The sequence below is a fragment of the Melanotaenia boesemani genome, chromosome 7 (assembly GCF_017639745.1).
Source record: "Melanotaenia boesemani isolate fMelBoe1 chromosome 7, fMelBoe1.pri, whole genome shotgun sequence".
Taxonomy (NCBI): Eukaryota; Metazoa; Chordata; class Actinopteri; order Atheriniformes; family Melanotaeniidae; genus Melanotaenia; species Melanotaenia boesemani.
This window is the reverse complement of record NC_055688.1, coordinates 34187151-34202498: the sequence shown is the minus strand read 5'-3', so window position 1 is coordinate 34202498 and position 15348 is coordinate 34187151. Positions and strand designations below refer to the sequence as shown.

The following is a 15348-nucleotide window of genomic DNA, read 5'->3' as shown; positions in this document are numbered from 1 at the left end:
GTGACATGTGTAGCATCCACATTTACCCAAGTAAACAGCGTGACGTCTCGTCTTCATCTGCATGTACGGGTCATTTCAGACTATTCACACTGCAGTTTAATGGCCGTCGCATCAAATTATAATGTGAACAACCATGAAGAAGTTTTTGGATCTCAGCAAAAAATCTGAATCAATCATTTAGACCTGCAGTGTAAAAGTAGCCTAACAACAGTGGTGGGTGTACCAGTGTTTTCCCTACCATTATATAAAATGTCAACAGGTGTCGTCTCATGATGACAAAATGTGATCAGTATGATTGTTTAAAAGGGTGTCAAACAAATTTTAGATCAGGGGTTACGTTCAATAAAATAACAGCCTGAAAACCTAGAAATAATGAAAACTCCTAAATGTTCCCTTTGTTTTGGGTGCAACTACATAATCAAGATGTTTACATTTAATGAAAAATCCTAAGTTTCAACAATATTTTGTCTCCATTCATCATTTACAGGTTAATTGCAACTTACAGATCACAATGGATCTACAAAACATTCCATCACATGTATCTGGAAATTATACAATATTTCACATTATGATTAGAGCAGTGGTTCTCAGTCCTGGTCCTCAGGACCCACCGCCCTGCATGTTTTAGATGTTTCTGCACCACATCTGGGTTAAATGAATGGCCCATACCAGGCTTGAACTTGAGGAGGAGTTCAACTAATCTGAATCAGGTGCTGGAGCTGGAAACTTCTACAACATGCAGGGTAGCAGGTGCTGAGCACCAGGGTTGAAAAAACACTGGATCAGAGTAACTTTTCAAGATCTAGAAGTTATAGTTGTAGTAATCCCGACTCACCTCATAATACAAGCTGAAGTCAGATCTATTAAATAATAAATATTTAAAAGCTATAATACGTTATTCCCCTGCCCCGGAAATGTTTTATATTAAACATAAAAATGCAACCTCACATGGACAAATTAGAAAATACAGCTAAATGTAATTTTAAAAATTGCACTTATTACCTTGGCTGCCACTTTATATTTATTAAATTCATCCTGTGGGCCAGATTGGAACGTCTGGCCGGCCAGTTTTGGCCCTTGGACCATGAGTTTGACCCCCCTGAAATACAAGTTGTGATTGAACCAGAACATTTAATGGTTGATTCGTGGTTCTGACACTTCTTCTGGGTTTTGAGTGGTTACTGATTTTGTTAGAGAACAGCATGTTGTGTAGTGAGTACTTATACATTAAAGAGTTGTAGACGTGCACTCAAAAGTGTAAAGAAAGTCAAATAAAGTTTACATGTAAATGTTTTATTGTATGTTAGGCTCTGACATCATACAAGAAGCCAAATATGGCTGACTTTAAATGAGTTGTACATGACTAATGAACTTATTTCAATCTCTGAAATAGTTGGATTGGTTCAAAATCAAATAACGTAAAAACTTATTCATTGCACTCAAGAGTGAATATTCAAGAGGAGAAACGAGGTCTGACAGGAGACAAGAACGGAAAGCTATAAAGAAACTAGACAATAAAGTTTAGACTCTTTCAACACTTTCAGCTGCAACCAAAAGGGGGCTTGAAGTCATGATTCATGTTAACACGGTTGTGAGGAATTCATACTTCAAACAGGAGCGGTTTGTTTCAGGATGTGATTGAGTTTTGGCTACTGCTAAAGCATGCTCCACACAAACTTTGTGCAACTTGTTTAACTTCCTTCTGGTAAATAAATCAACCACTGGTGATGGGCTCACTTGCCAACGGCTAAACTATTCAGCCAGCTGGTTTTTGACACGACTATCTGCATCAAGTCAAGTACAAAGACCAGATTCACACATAAAAGGGAAACAATGCAAAACACTTGCAAGTAAATCAACAGACTTTCCTTCCAACCATCACTCTGCTGGGAATCTTGTCAGCCGCAGTGGGAGTCTAGGCAATGATTCACGTTAACAACTAGTCTGATCTTTTACCTCCTTTTTGTTTTTTTTTGATGAGCCGCAAATTTGCAGCACTCGACCTGCTGCTTTTACGACAGGTTTCACCTTGATGGTTAGTCGGTGCACTTGTGTGTACATTAGCGAGGAGGGAAATGTTAGTGGAAGAAAGCGAGCCTGTTATGTTTAAGATTTGCAGAGACAGGCAGAGGTTTTGCAGACAAATGGAGAGAACAAGTTGCAGCACAGCATGATCATCACAAGAGAAAAGAAGAGAGGGGAAAAGAAAAAAAAAAAAAAAAGAGGCACAAAAGACCTTCCTGGCTTGTCCCTCCACACCAGCCCTCCATCTTTCCACTGACTCATGGCATACAAATGAAAACAGACTTTAAAGGAGAAGATGAAAAACACTTTATTTTAGGCCAAGTGCTTTACCATGGAACCTTGCACAATACTAAGAGAAATGGACTACTGTCGAGCTTACTAATAGGTCCTGTTTAACCCTTAAAACTCAACTCGCTGGCACCCTGAGCGCTATCGCTAATATTCTTAACAATTCCTCAAGAGCAGCGGTGTGCAACTCTGTGGGGTTTATTGTGATCAATAGCTTATTCTTTATGTAATCTACAGACGTTATCCACATATTTATATCCCATCCAGAAGGTTTACAATACAGCTGCAAAGTGTAGTACTTATGGTGCGTTCCAGTTGTCTCGGAATTCCGAGCGGTCAAGAGTAGATGAGGTTATTCCCAGGTAGTTGGGTTTCTAGTTGCACCAACCAACGTCTCGAAAACAACCAATATGTGAGCATCTACAAAAGCTGTATAAAACTAGAAAATCACAAAGCCACTGTGACAATGTGCACCTGCCAGTGATTATTAAACCACACATGTTGATGCCATTTCTCAGGAGTAAACCCGCCGAAACAACGAAATTATTGATAACTCGCTGCTGTTTACACTAGAAACTTAACACTAGAAACTTAACAGACACTAAATATAAGAATTTAAAGACAACAATGGACTACACGAGGTGCTGGACGCAGCCATCTTTACGTCTGGACTCTCAAGGTCCTCTGTCACTTACGAGTTCAGAAAAACAACATCACTTCGTCATTTCTGCCAACAATTCCTCAGAATTCCAAGTTGTAAGGACAACTGGAACAAACTATTATTCTGGGAAATGCACAATGAGTGATTCATGATAACACCATTATTTATCACATTTTTGTTATAAAAAAAAGATCACTATCACTACTATGTCGAAAAGAGACAACTTTTTTTGAAGCCACTTCCTGTCAAACTTTCCACCAATAAGAGAGCTTAAATTGACATTAATGTCCAATCAGGAGCAGCTAAAGATCAACAAGTGAGCAGAAAGTTCTGTGTGTGTCTGAAAAGAAGAAAAATAATGCTCCTGCATGGCTGGAATAAAGCCAAGAAGATTTATTTGAAGTACAGTGGCACCAAAAATGTTTTGGAGTTGGTTTTGTGAGGATAGCAGGTAAATAGTAGCATGAAAAACTGTAAATGAGAAAAAAAAGTGTAAATATGTAAATAGTTTTTGTTGTGTGTTTGTTTTAATGCCAATATTTTTTCTCCTGAAAACAAAGACTTGAGAGAATGATGCAGATGAGAAAAGGCTTGTTCACTGTTGATCTGTGTGTTATTTCTACAAAGTTCTGTTAGTAATAAATTGTTTTGTCATTTTGGTTTGCCTTTATGATGCTATATCTACATGCTATCTCTATATTGATAGATTCAGTTTGCACAGTTTTAGCCTCATAATGTAACAACTGAGACCGTCCTGAAATAAGTTATATCTGTATGTCGACTGTGATTACAAGGTTGATAAAAGTTTCGACATACATTTTTACATGTAAAAAACACAGGCAAAAAGAAAGCTTGAACTTTTAAGGGTTAAAATGTGCTTTCCAGACTGCATGAGAGTAATGCACTAGAATATCGCTGGAGGCTTAAGACCATTTGGAACCTTGTCATATGCATTGTGCAAGTTGCTCCACATAAAAAGTATTTTAGAAAATCCAATTTTCTTCATAAGAAACATAATAGCTTGTTGAAGACTTAACATGCAAACAGTACGCGTCATTGCTCCAAGTAAAAGCCAACAAACCACTCCTAAGGAGAGGGAGCCCGTTGACAATGTTTATAACAGACATCCAAAAGCTGCTGAAGTCCACCAGATGTTGAGGCAAGACGAGGCCTGGCAAAGCCCCCCCAAGCAGAATGAGGTCAGGTACAAGATCAAATTTCTGGAAGCTCTAAGCTACAAAAGGGCAACAAAGCTTCTGATATACCTGTTGGGCCTTACGAAACTGGACACCAGCGGAGGCGGTGGGAAGAGAACCACTCATCGCTGCCTGTCAAAAGGGACTAGAAAGTCTAAACCTTAGGATACAATGGCCTAATGGGCCTCAGTCTGTTCCTGATGATATGCACTCAAAGTGTCGATAAATCAAAGCTACTTGCCATTCCAATGATTCACAACATTTCAACCCGTACAGCCGAGTCCTGCATTCCCACATAACGACTAATTTTACTGCCTCCAAAGAACACACTCAGCTAATGATTTGCAGCTCTGGATTCATCATCGAACAAAGTATTTGATCTTTTCATGTGGAGTCCTCCCCCTTCTCCTCGCTTATCGGCTCTCAGCCAGCAGGCTGTCTGCCGATGTTGCCTTCATGTTTTCAATCTAAGTTCTGATGGCCTGCTTTTAACACATCGCATCAAATTCTCAAAACTCAGCGAAGCAGCGGAAGATCCACTTCATGCTTTTCTTTTTTCTACATCAGACAAAGGTCTGGGTGTGGATCTCAACTATAATTCATATTAAAATAAATCAAAGAGCGATCAGGGCACAAATGGATTGGGTAAATATTAGGAAACCTATTAAATTAACTGCAGTTTGGAAACGCAAGCGAAGTGAGTGACTGCCTTGTCAGTGGGAGTCTTGATGCAGGCCTTGGGAGTAATTAGCAGGGATTACAGCTCCTTTGGCCTGCACCCAGCACTGAGGTTTCAGCCCAAACACCCAGGCGAGTCCCTGGCTTCACTCCCTTGCTGCTCTGCCCAGCCCCCCTTCGAAAAAAACCACAGGCCCCCGACAAGTCACACAAATCCTAATGATCATCCCAACTATCAACACGCAAATCAAGCTCACTGCGGCTTCATAGGAACTCAATAAACCTTGGTTGAGTTACACCTACATCATAACCATACTCCCCCTGATTGGCAGCTATGTGATGAGATGACCGGAGAGGGGGTGCATACTCCACGCCTGCAGGCTGCGATCAGAGCTGGCTGAGTGACAAAAGCTGATCAACACAAAGGAGACTAACCAATGGTTCTGGCTTAAGACAGGACTTTTTATTGCATTTCCACAGGCAAAAACTAGGAGGGGTGCTAAAATATTCGATCTGATCCATCTTACTTTTCTGGGACTCTTCCGTTGGGGTCCCAGTCTTCCTGGTCTAACCCTAAAGGGTGGCGTTTGACACACTGCGATTGGTCCCGTGAGACTCAGCAAGAACAAAGTGGGAACAGCAGCATGTTTAAATATACCGTGGATTCTTTGTTGTTTAACCCTTAAAACTTCAAGACATTTTTCCTATATTTGGTCTGCCATGTTTTATGTTTTTTTTTTTTGTTGTTGTTGTTTGCTAAAATTTACCGACAGAGTTACACACTACCGTTCCTGAGAAACTGTTTACAACTGAAGCGTCTGCGATCTAGTGGAGTTTTAAGGGTTAAAGATGCAAGACAAAAAGAAAGAACACAAACTGATGCATGTCCACCATTATTGTCCTTGGTTTTTGTGTTGCGTTCTTATTCTTGTAATTCAAGAAAGATGTCACCTTATTATGTAGCTGAGACATCTATAGCTATTCAGCTTATACAGCTACCAGGTAATGACACAGTTGGCTGACAGAGATCGAACCATCCCATACAGTGTAAGAATTCTTGAACAGGAAGCTTTGGAAAGCTTTAATAAAATATCCCAGTGACATACTGAGCAGGGATGCACAATGTTAGTTTCTGTTTTGCTAAGCTATGAAACATGTTGTAATAAGGTAGCAGACATCAGCTTGGTGGGCTGGATTAGGGCAGGGCAGGAAAGTGCCAGTAAAGCATTTCTGACGAAATCAAGCAGGGCTGAAGAAAGTAAGGACTAGGAATGGAGGAAAAACTCTCAGAAGAACCGCTAAAGAGCGAACAGCAGCAGAAGAAAATGAACTGATACCCTGGTCCGGACAGAGGGACAGAAAAACAGCCAGCCGACGTTTAACAGTGTGCAACAGTGTGCAAACAGGATGTGTTAACAAGGAATTTCAACTCAAAATACTGCAAACCACAAGGCCAGATTAAGATTTTTCCCAGTTTACATCAGGTAGAGACACCAAAGGATGGAGTCAAGTTTAGCCGTCTCCTCTTGTGTTAAAAAAGTACGGTTAAAACTCTGGACACTCAGGAGGTACTACTAAGAAGGGCTGGCTGCACGTACAATACATGGATGAATCTAGTTTGCTCCACAGATTGCCTCTGCCTGTGTCAAACATACATGATCCCTCCCCCCTGTCCGGGCAACATCTTCTCCTGGAGACCAGCTTGACCCTGCTGCAAAACTTTTTCCTGTCAGTCAACCCCCTCCCCTCCTCTCTCTCTCTGCACGCCTCAGTCAGTCCCTCCAGCACTCTCTTTGTTGCCGTGTGTTCCCAGCTCCGGGACTCCTGTGTGCAGGTCTTGGTGGTCCGGTGTGGAATGTGGTGAGGAGGGAGGGTGAAGTCGAAAGGGGGGAGTTCAATTGTTCCTACACAGAGCATCCACCCCCCACTGATCTGTCGCTCACTTGTCTTTTTTTTTTTTTTTTTTGTGTGTGTAATGGGGGGGACGTTCGGACCATAGCAAAGGATGTGAAGTGATGGAATAACGGACATTCAGCCGACACACACACAGCTATTGAACTGTTGCTACACTCAGAGCATACTAAATGAGAGCTAGAGAGAAACTTAACATTCCACTGTTGTTGAGGACCGTTTATCAAAGACTAAACAAGGTCTGAGATGGCAAAACCACTGCCAGGCAACTAGAAAACCAGCCAGCCTGTTATCCTTTCTGTGCACCGGAATAAGCTGGTATTTAGGAGCAATGATAAGGTACATGTTGCTGGCCAAGCAGAACAGGATGCAACAACTGCCCCTGATCTCAGAGCTTTCACGCTGCAATGGCAGGAAACTGATAAGACGTACAGACCATGTGCAGCCCTGCTCCCTTCCTTCTGTGACCCCATCTGGTCACTCAAAGCCACAACCAGGTTCACAAGACCACAACCTCATGATACCTAAACTCAATTCACTAAAGGCTCATCAGACACATGGAGAGGAGATTCCACATATATAAGTCAGAGACTGAGGAAACATTCACACCAGGATAGTCTGGTTAAGTTCTGGTTAAACTGGTGTGAATGTGAGCTGGTTTGCCAGAAAGCATCAATGTTCTGAGACTCAAGCACAGAGCCTGAGTCTGAACCAGAGCCAGAACTGCATCCATTTGCTTTCAAACTGCAAGCGCCAGTGTGAGACCAACGTTTTCTGAATAACTGTCACAGACTGCACGGATCACAAATCTTACAGAATATTCTGGTGGTGGAGTTGCAGGGAAAACACAAGCCGAGGTCAGGGATGAAGGCTGAGGTAATCTTGTGATTTCATTTTCTACCAATAACGGTTAGACGTAAAAGTACAAAATCTTAACATCTTAAAGGAAAGAGTAAAAAAAAAAATCCAAAGGCAATCCAAGAGAAACGCTGAACTGTTTCATGGAAAAAGCTGAAGAGCTTCAGCTCATCACTCAGGAATGTTATCAAAGATTACAGTTCATGCTTTGGCTTTAGTCCTTTATCTGGACATACACACTTCTTTTCATTAAAAATTGGTGAAATTAATGTTTATGCAACTTATTCCTCTGGGGGAAAGACTACTTTCTACTAAGAACTTTTTATTGCACTCGTGTGGACACACGAGACCTTGCCACGACTGTAATGCATTTAAATGGCTAAATGTGAACAAAATGTCCTATTGAAAACGAGGCTTTGTCACACTGAGTACTTCCATGTAAAGACTGAGTCAGACTGGTGTGAAGTTTCTGTTGGTTTTAACCACACCTACGTGTTGGACTAAAAACTTACTGTATATCCCTCAATGGCATACCTGAATCAGTTTGATCCTGCCATAACTTACTTCGACCATTGTTTTTGTCTCATGAACTATCACTATTAAAAAACTTCAAACTTCTTATTCTTTCCTTTCGGCTTTTTCCTTCAGGGGTTGCCACAGCGAATCATCCGCTTCTATCTGACCCGGTATGGAGGTTGTAGGATGTATTCACACGTTCATTTGGCATATGTTTAACGCCGGATGCCCTTCCTGACGCATTTATCCAGATTGGGACCAACCCTCAGAGATCACTGGCTTGTGTCCCCGCTCGGGGCTGCAGATGCTGGGGACTGAACCCGGGCGCCTCATGCATGCAAAGCATGCGCTTGCTACATGTCGCTACATCTTTCAAACAACCTTGGATAAAAATGAAATGAAAATGGACGTGATTGCAGACTTCATCTGCCAAGGAGAAAAACCTCCAACCTGTCTGCAACTCGATAAGCAGGGAGTTTAAAATATTGTGAAAGGAAAATACCGAAGGGACTCCATGTGAGGAATGTCTGCACCCTTTCCTCTGTATTTCCAGATGAGATGGAGCTACTTAGAAACTCCAGAAAAATCAGAGTGCATGTGGTGAGTAGCAGGTAATCCTCTGGAGGATGTACAGTGATGAGTTCAAGTGTGCTGCTTCATATTGATTCTTCCTGTCAATATGGAGTCCAGATACACATTGTAATCCAGTTATCCCAGACAGATAACGGGGCTCAAAATACACGAGTAAAGCTGCAAAAAAGATGACTAAAACCCAAATTTATTAACTTTAAAATTTAAACTTATAAAATCTTATAAAAATGCCCTAAAAACAAAAGTTTTCTTTAGCTTTTTTAAATCTAGTTTGGTTTTTAAGACTCAATAACATGTTACAGTAAAGCATAACTTCAGATGTTTTTGTTTACAACCCAAGGCATAAGCAAACCACGCGGACCCTAATAAAAACAGAAACAAGTGCATGATTTGTCGCTAGTTGCTTTCTTTGACAGTCGCTGGAAGGGTCTGAAAGCTCACTAAATATTTTGTTCTAAATGTTTTGCTCTAGCTTTGGAATGCTACTCTTTAGCGCCCCCCACAGCCTGTAGTATGTACTACAGCGGTGTTGTGGGGATGTTGAAGCCTTTCTCCTGGTTTTTGCCACCGTTTTCACACCTGAACCGGCTTTGGTGCCATGTGGACATAGCCTAAATCTGTAAGTTAGCATCACTGCAAGTCACCTGCTTTTCTCATACTTGCACAGGCGCAAATGTAAAAAAAATTAGGTGCATCACTACAATTTTACGTGCACATGACATGTCGACATCTCTGGGTGGTGAGCCTCATCTGCTACTCGACATGCAAGATGCAAAATATGATGAGGTTGAAAGCTTTGTTTACTTTTGCATCATGTCCTGCGTCCTGTGTCCTTTGCTACACCTGTGTAATGACAGCTTTCAAAACGGATCTCAACAGGTAAATCTATACATTCTGATCCAGTTCTTCAATCCTGCAGAATTTACCCAGTGCTGATGATTGAAAACTGCTTGTAAGAGTTAACTTCCTGCAGGCTGTAACTCTGTAATCCAGAGTTAACCTCAAATTGAAGCACTGACAACAGAAAGACTGGAGGACAGGTGAGACATTAACTGGTGGTTGATCATTAAAAGAATACTGGGCCGGTGTTGTGAGCAAAGCCACTCAAAAACTGATCTTTGGACTTTTTTAAAAACAGTCTGTGTTGCCCTGGTTTCCCTGCTTTTATCTAATCTGCTGAATGCCGCTGCAATAACACAACCTGTAATTTCCCAAAGCGTTATGATGCAGGGAAGGCTGCCACCGGCTCAGCGGGAAAGATCCCTCACAACGCCAGACTGCAGAATGTCTCGAGCTCACCGCCGGGCCGACGCGCTGAGGTCATGCACGCTTCAAGTTTCAGTCATAATGCATCGGACTGATTATGAACAGGAGATGATCCACGTGCTGAAGGGAGGGAAAGCGACCCGCTCCTCTTTGATCTCTGATTGTTCCATACCTGAAGCATGACATCGAGCCTGGCTGCCAGAGTTAACCAAAGCAGATTTCACTTCTTTACTTTTTTTTTTCTCCCCCCGAATCACAGAATCTAACTGCAATGAATAGCCTTTAAAATAGCAGGACCCAGCCTGGTTAAAATTAACTGCTTTGCTTCACTCGGTGCTTTAAGGCTCGGTCTTTGTTACAGCTGTGCAGCAGATACCTTTCAGCATTCATCACAGTATCAAACACAAAAAATACACACCATTAACAGGCAAATACACACTGTACAAACCACCATTTACATTCTTCATGATTACCAACATTATTTATCTGTCATCATTTAGAGTCTTGGTATAATTTCTTTCCCATCTATGTGAAGTATTCAACCACAGACCCCAAACAAATCATCCTCCAATAGACAAGAAACTTGGAAGCAAGGTCTTGAACCACTTCCATGAACGTGGTAAATGACTGATAGCATGGGATAAGTGAAGAATTTATCAACTGAGCCTGCGCTTCCTCTGTATCACTTCGCTCTGCCTGAGCAATCAGGGTTTCCATTTCAGTTTTACTGCATTAAAACATCTTTATTGAATCTCAAGTCTGGCTTCGGATGAGCCTGTTAGTAATTTCAACGGTAACAAACATTCTTATCTCCATGATGCCAACGATAACACAAGATGTTTGCGGTAAGAAATGCAATATTTGAATCCCATGTCTCCAATAAAGACTCATATTTCACAAATTTGGTTTATGATGTCTGCACCAAAACGGGGTTAACATTTATTAAAAAAAATAAACTAATTATGACAAAATTGAAAGTAAAGGGTGGATAATGCTGAAAGTGTGTCATCATTGCCTGCTCACAGAAAAAGGTTAGTTATTTTAGTAGGAATATTCTAATAAAATGTTCATTAAGCTCAGAAGATTAACCAAACTAAAAATAAGAAGCAAATCTTTCCAACATGAAAAACTTTACATCCAGACATGTTTCCAGCCTCAGCTGTCAGATTCTGAGGCTAAAATGATGTAAAATGAATGTATGAATAGATATAGCAGCGTAAAGGTCGACCAGAAGAAGAAAGCAGAATTTATTACTAACAGAACTTTGTAGAAATAACACACAGATCAACAGTGACCAAACCTTTTCTCATCTCATCGTTCTCTCAAGTCTTGGCTTTCAGGAGAAAAATTATAGGCTAAACAAACACACAACAGAAACTATTTCCATATTTACACTTTGTCCTCCAGCTGTTTTTTTTTTCCTATTTACAGTTATTTATGCTAATATTTACCTGCTATCCTCACAAAACCAACTCCAACTCAGCTGGTTTTTGGCACCACCGTGTACCAAAAATGTCTTCTTGGCTTTATTCCAGCCATAGAGGAGCATTATTTTTCTTCTTTTCAGACACACATAGAACTTTCTGCTCACTGGTTGATCTTTGGCTGCTCCTGATTGGACGCTACCGTCAATCTAAGCTCTCTGATTGGTGGTTTGACAGGAAGTGGCTTCATCATCATGTCCAGGTCAAAATAGAGGTCTCTCAGTAACGTAATGATCTTTTTCTAATCACAAATAATGGTGTTGGCATGGATCCCTTATTGTAGATTTACCATAGAGTCCCAGAATAAACACTTCATTTTGCAGCTGGTATGTAAACCTCCTGGATGGGATACAAATGCCTGGAAAACGTCCGTAGATCCCCTAAAGGGTAAACTATCCAGCACAGTTTATCCCACAAAGTTACACACTACAGTTTTTTTTCCTCCATAGATCAATTATCTCAGTGTCTATCAGTGACAAAGAGCTGCTCAATGAGGCTGGCAATACTTAAAGCCCAGACACACACCAGGAGTTCATTGTAAAGAAAAGCCACTTGTGTGTATAGCACACAAACCTAAACAATAACACCACCTTCATTCACGACCCCCTTTCAAAACCCAAAAATGAAAGACAATTAAATCTGACCTATTCAGGCTTGTTTGGGGGATTTCAATGACATTTAACATAACAAACACGCAACCACAACCAAATAAAGGACTGAAAATGTAAGTTTGTGCCATTTTAGTTACAAGCAAATGTAAACATAGTTGAGGAGTAAAATATTTAAGGTGAGGAAGAACTTTGGTTTTCAACGGTGGCAAAATGACAATTAAGTTAATTATATGTTTCAAAATCACTGCGATAAATAAGATTAACAGTCAGTCAGTAGTCTTGGTGACCTACTTGTATAATCTTATACAGGAACATTATGCTGGAGCCAGTTCAAAACTGGCAACCAAACCAAAGTGAATTTAGGGGTCTGAATCTGTACCGTACATTTATTTTAACCACTATAAAAATTAAAAGGAAACGTGAGGAGGCGGGGTTGGAGGAGAGTGGGGGTTAAGTAAGCAAGTCATAGTGGAATTTCTTTCCCCCCTCTCCTCCTTTTTTACGCCTGCTCCCTGCAAACCTTTACTGTAAGACCCCCCTTCCTCCTCCCTGCCAAAGTTTCCATTACTTTGCTTTAACTGATCATTGGTTTCATGGATTCACCCTTTCGCCCTCTGATTATGAACATATCAGCTCCTCCATAGATGCTCTGATCCTGTCATGCGCTCTTGCCTGCAGGGAAACATATAGCTCAACACAGAAAAGGAATACGCTTGAACCACAAAGAAGAAACAAAAACCAGAGAGTGCAGAGAAATCTGTTAGCCTTGTTCACAATGAGCAAGCATGTTTACTAAATCACAGCCGGCGGCCACACTTCACAGCCATAGGAGTCTCTTCTGAGGAAGCCTGGAAATAAACACTGGAAAGGCTTCATTCATCTGGGAGCCGAGCCACACGGCTGATTATACCTCCTTATTGTTGTGAATTACCTACAAGTATTTCCTCGATGAAGATTATGTTTACCCAAAGGTGAAGTGAAGTGTTGCCTGCAACACCTTCAGCATGCCAGAAAACATATATATCCACCAAACGTTTCACTAGTGCCTCCTCCAGGTTTACAGTTTAACTTGCTGTACTTACTTTAAAAACGTATATTTAAAAAGAAAGAAAGAAAGAAAAGTCTGTTTGACTGGTTATTATTAAATCTGGGCTTAAATTGGGAAGAAATGTCCACCTACTGAAGTGACAGCTTAACTATTGTAGCTTTAGCGTCAAGTACTAAAACTTCAAAGCAGTTTTTATTTCAGAGAACTATTAAAAGCTGCTAAAAGTTCGTTTTAAATAAGAAACAGCCTTTACCGAAGCTCACAATGTGACATACGAAATAATTCGTTTTCTGTTTTTGTTTTAAACAGACCATCTTTATGCTAACTTTGCTAGCTTTAAGTGATTAAAATTAAAGAAAGTTAGCCAAAGGACCACCGGCAAACCCTGTGGGGGGCCGGTTCCTACCCCCCTCTTTTTTTCTTTCTTTTTTTTTAATTCTGCTAAGTTTAGAGACAAGCACAAACAGAAAACTCACCGTTGACTCCTTTGTTGGGGACATCGTTAATGTTGAAGCCTTTGGAGCTGAAAGCATCACGAACTTCGTTACAGTTTTTCAACTTTGGCTCCGCAGTCCCCGAAACAGAGAGAACAACCAGCGTGCAAACCACACACAGCACCAACAGCGTCTTCATTTTATCAGATAAAGCCAAAAACACAATAAAAAATAATAAAAAAGGGGGAAAATAGGTGTACGGTCTCTCAGGTGTGTGTAAGATGGGACAATGTTTATGCGAATCCCACGCAGAGTTTCCTCATGGAGACGCTCAACAGATACTTCATTCACCGCAGCTCTGAGGCCAGCTCTGAAACTACTAAAAAACACCGAAAATAACTCTAAAACCTGCTCAAATAACGTCCGTTTAAAAGCTAGATACGCCTGTTAAATACCGAGTACCAGACTCGATAAAAAGACAAAACTGTGCGGGTGAAAACAGCGTTTTTTAAACGTGTAAAAACTTTTTTTTCTTGGACAATCTCAGCCACACTACTGCTTCACAGCGTCGATGAAAGCGTAAACCACGGGGAGGACAGCAGGCTGCAGAAAGTTACCGGAGGAAAAACAAAACAAACAAAACGAGTCGGATTTCTTCTGTCTTCTTTTCTTCTTTTGCTTTCTTTTCAAAACTTAAAGACGCCGTGGTTTCTGTAGCACCGGACCGCTGGGCTGTTTGCTGGGATCCAGATGCGAGTAGAAAGCCCTGCTGGACACCCAGGAGTGAGTGCGAGTTCCGGGGACAAAGACCTGGAGATCAGGAACACCAGGGGTGGAGCGCGGAGCAGGGACTTCCAACCCTGGAACTTTGCTCAGCTCACTACAATCCAGACAGGAGGCAACCGCTCTTGAAAATCAGGACTGGAGCTGAGGGTGGAGCAACATGGTGGCATAACATGAGCCTTTGACTCATAATGGACCCACAAGACATATAAAGAAAGGAACCATTAGCCAACCAGAGGTCTTCAAAATCACAAATCTCTTTCCATGCAGCCCCCTGTTTGACCTGGGGGGTAGAGAGGGCTTTCTTATCTGTTTTTATTGTTGGTGTTGGAGATAACACCAGATAAAAATCCTTTGAAGCAAACGGACTTTCCTCAAGTTTCTTTAACAGCTCTAACATAAAATAACTGAAACAATTAGTGCAATAAACCAATTTATGTTACTTTGCTAATGACTTGTGAGAACCAAACTGAGAGTCCTATGAATCCTTAAACCTTATGTTCAACAGTTATTTTACATCACAAAACGACACAGAATGTTTTTTTTTTTTCCAAAAAGAAGTTGAGACATGTCCAAAAAGTTAAATGCAAGGATTTGTACATTTCATGAACCCACATTTTATTCCTTATAGAATATAAACAACAAATCAGATGTTGAAACTGAGTCATTTTACTATTTCATGCTAAATATTAACTCATTTGAGTTTGAAGACAGCGAAATTTCTAAAAAATAAATAAATAAAATAGAACAGGGGCAACAAAAGGCTTGAAAAATAACTGGCACAAATAATAAAAAAAACAACTGGAGGAGCAGCTGACAACCAATTACGTTATTTGGCAAAAGGTCAATAAATCCCTGTTTAATTATTTCCACAAGCAAAAACTGGAAAGGGTGCCCAAGCATCTGGTCTGAGCCACCTTACTTTTTGGGGCCTTTTTGTTGGGGGTCCCAATCTTACTGGTCCAACACAAAAGGGTGGAGTTTGGCACGCTGCATTT

General features: G+C 40.9%; 1 protein-coding gene across 1 annotated transcript in view; it reads right to left on the bottom strand.

The window, feature by feature from the left end:
* The window catches only part of gpc4 (glypican 4), a 40311-nt gene extending 25857 nt beyond the window's left edge, over positions 1-14454 (bottom strand). Inside the window, exon 1 of the mRNA XM_041989652.1 lies at positions 13610-14454. Within this exon, the coding sequence (XP_041845586.1) occupies positions 13610-13766 (157 nt within the window). The 5' untranslated portion in view covers positions 13767-14454. The remainder of the gene's footprint in view (positions 1-13609) is intronic.
* Positions 14455-15348: the final 894 nt, after the last annotated feature.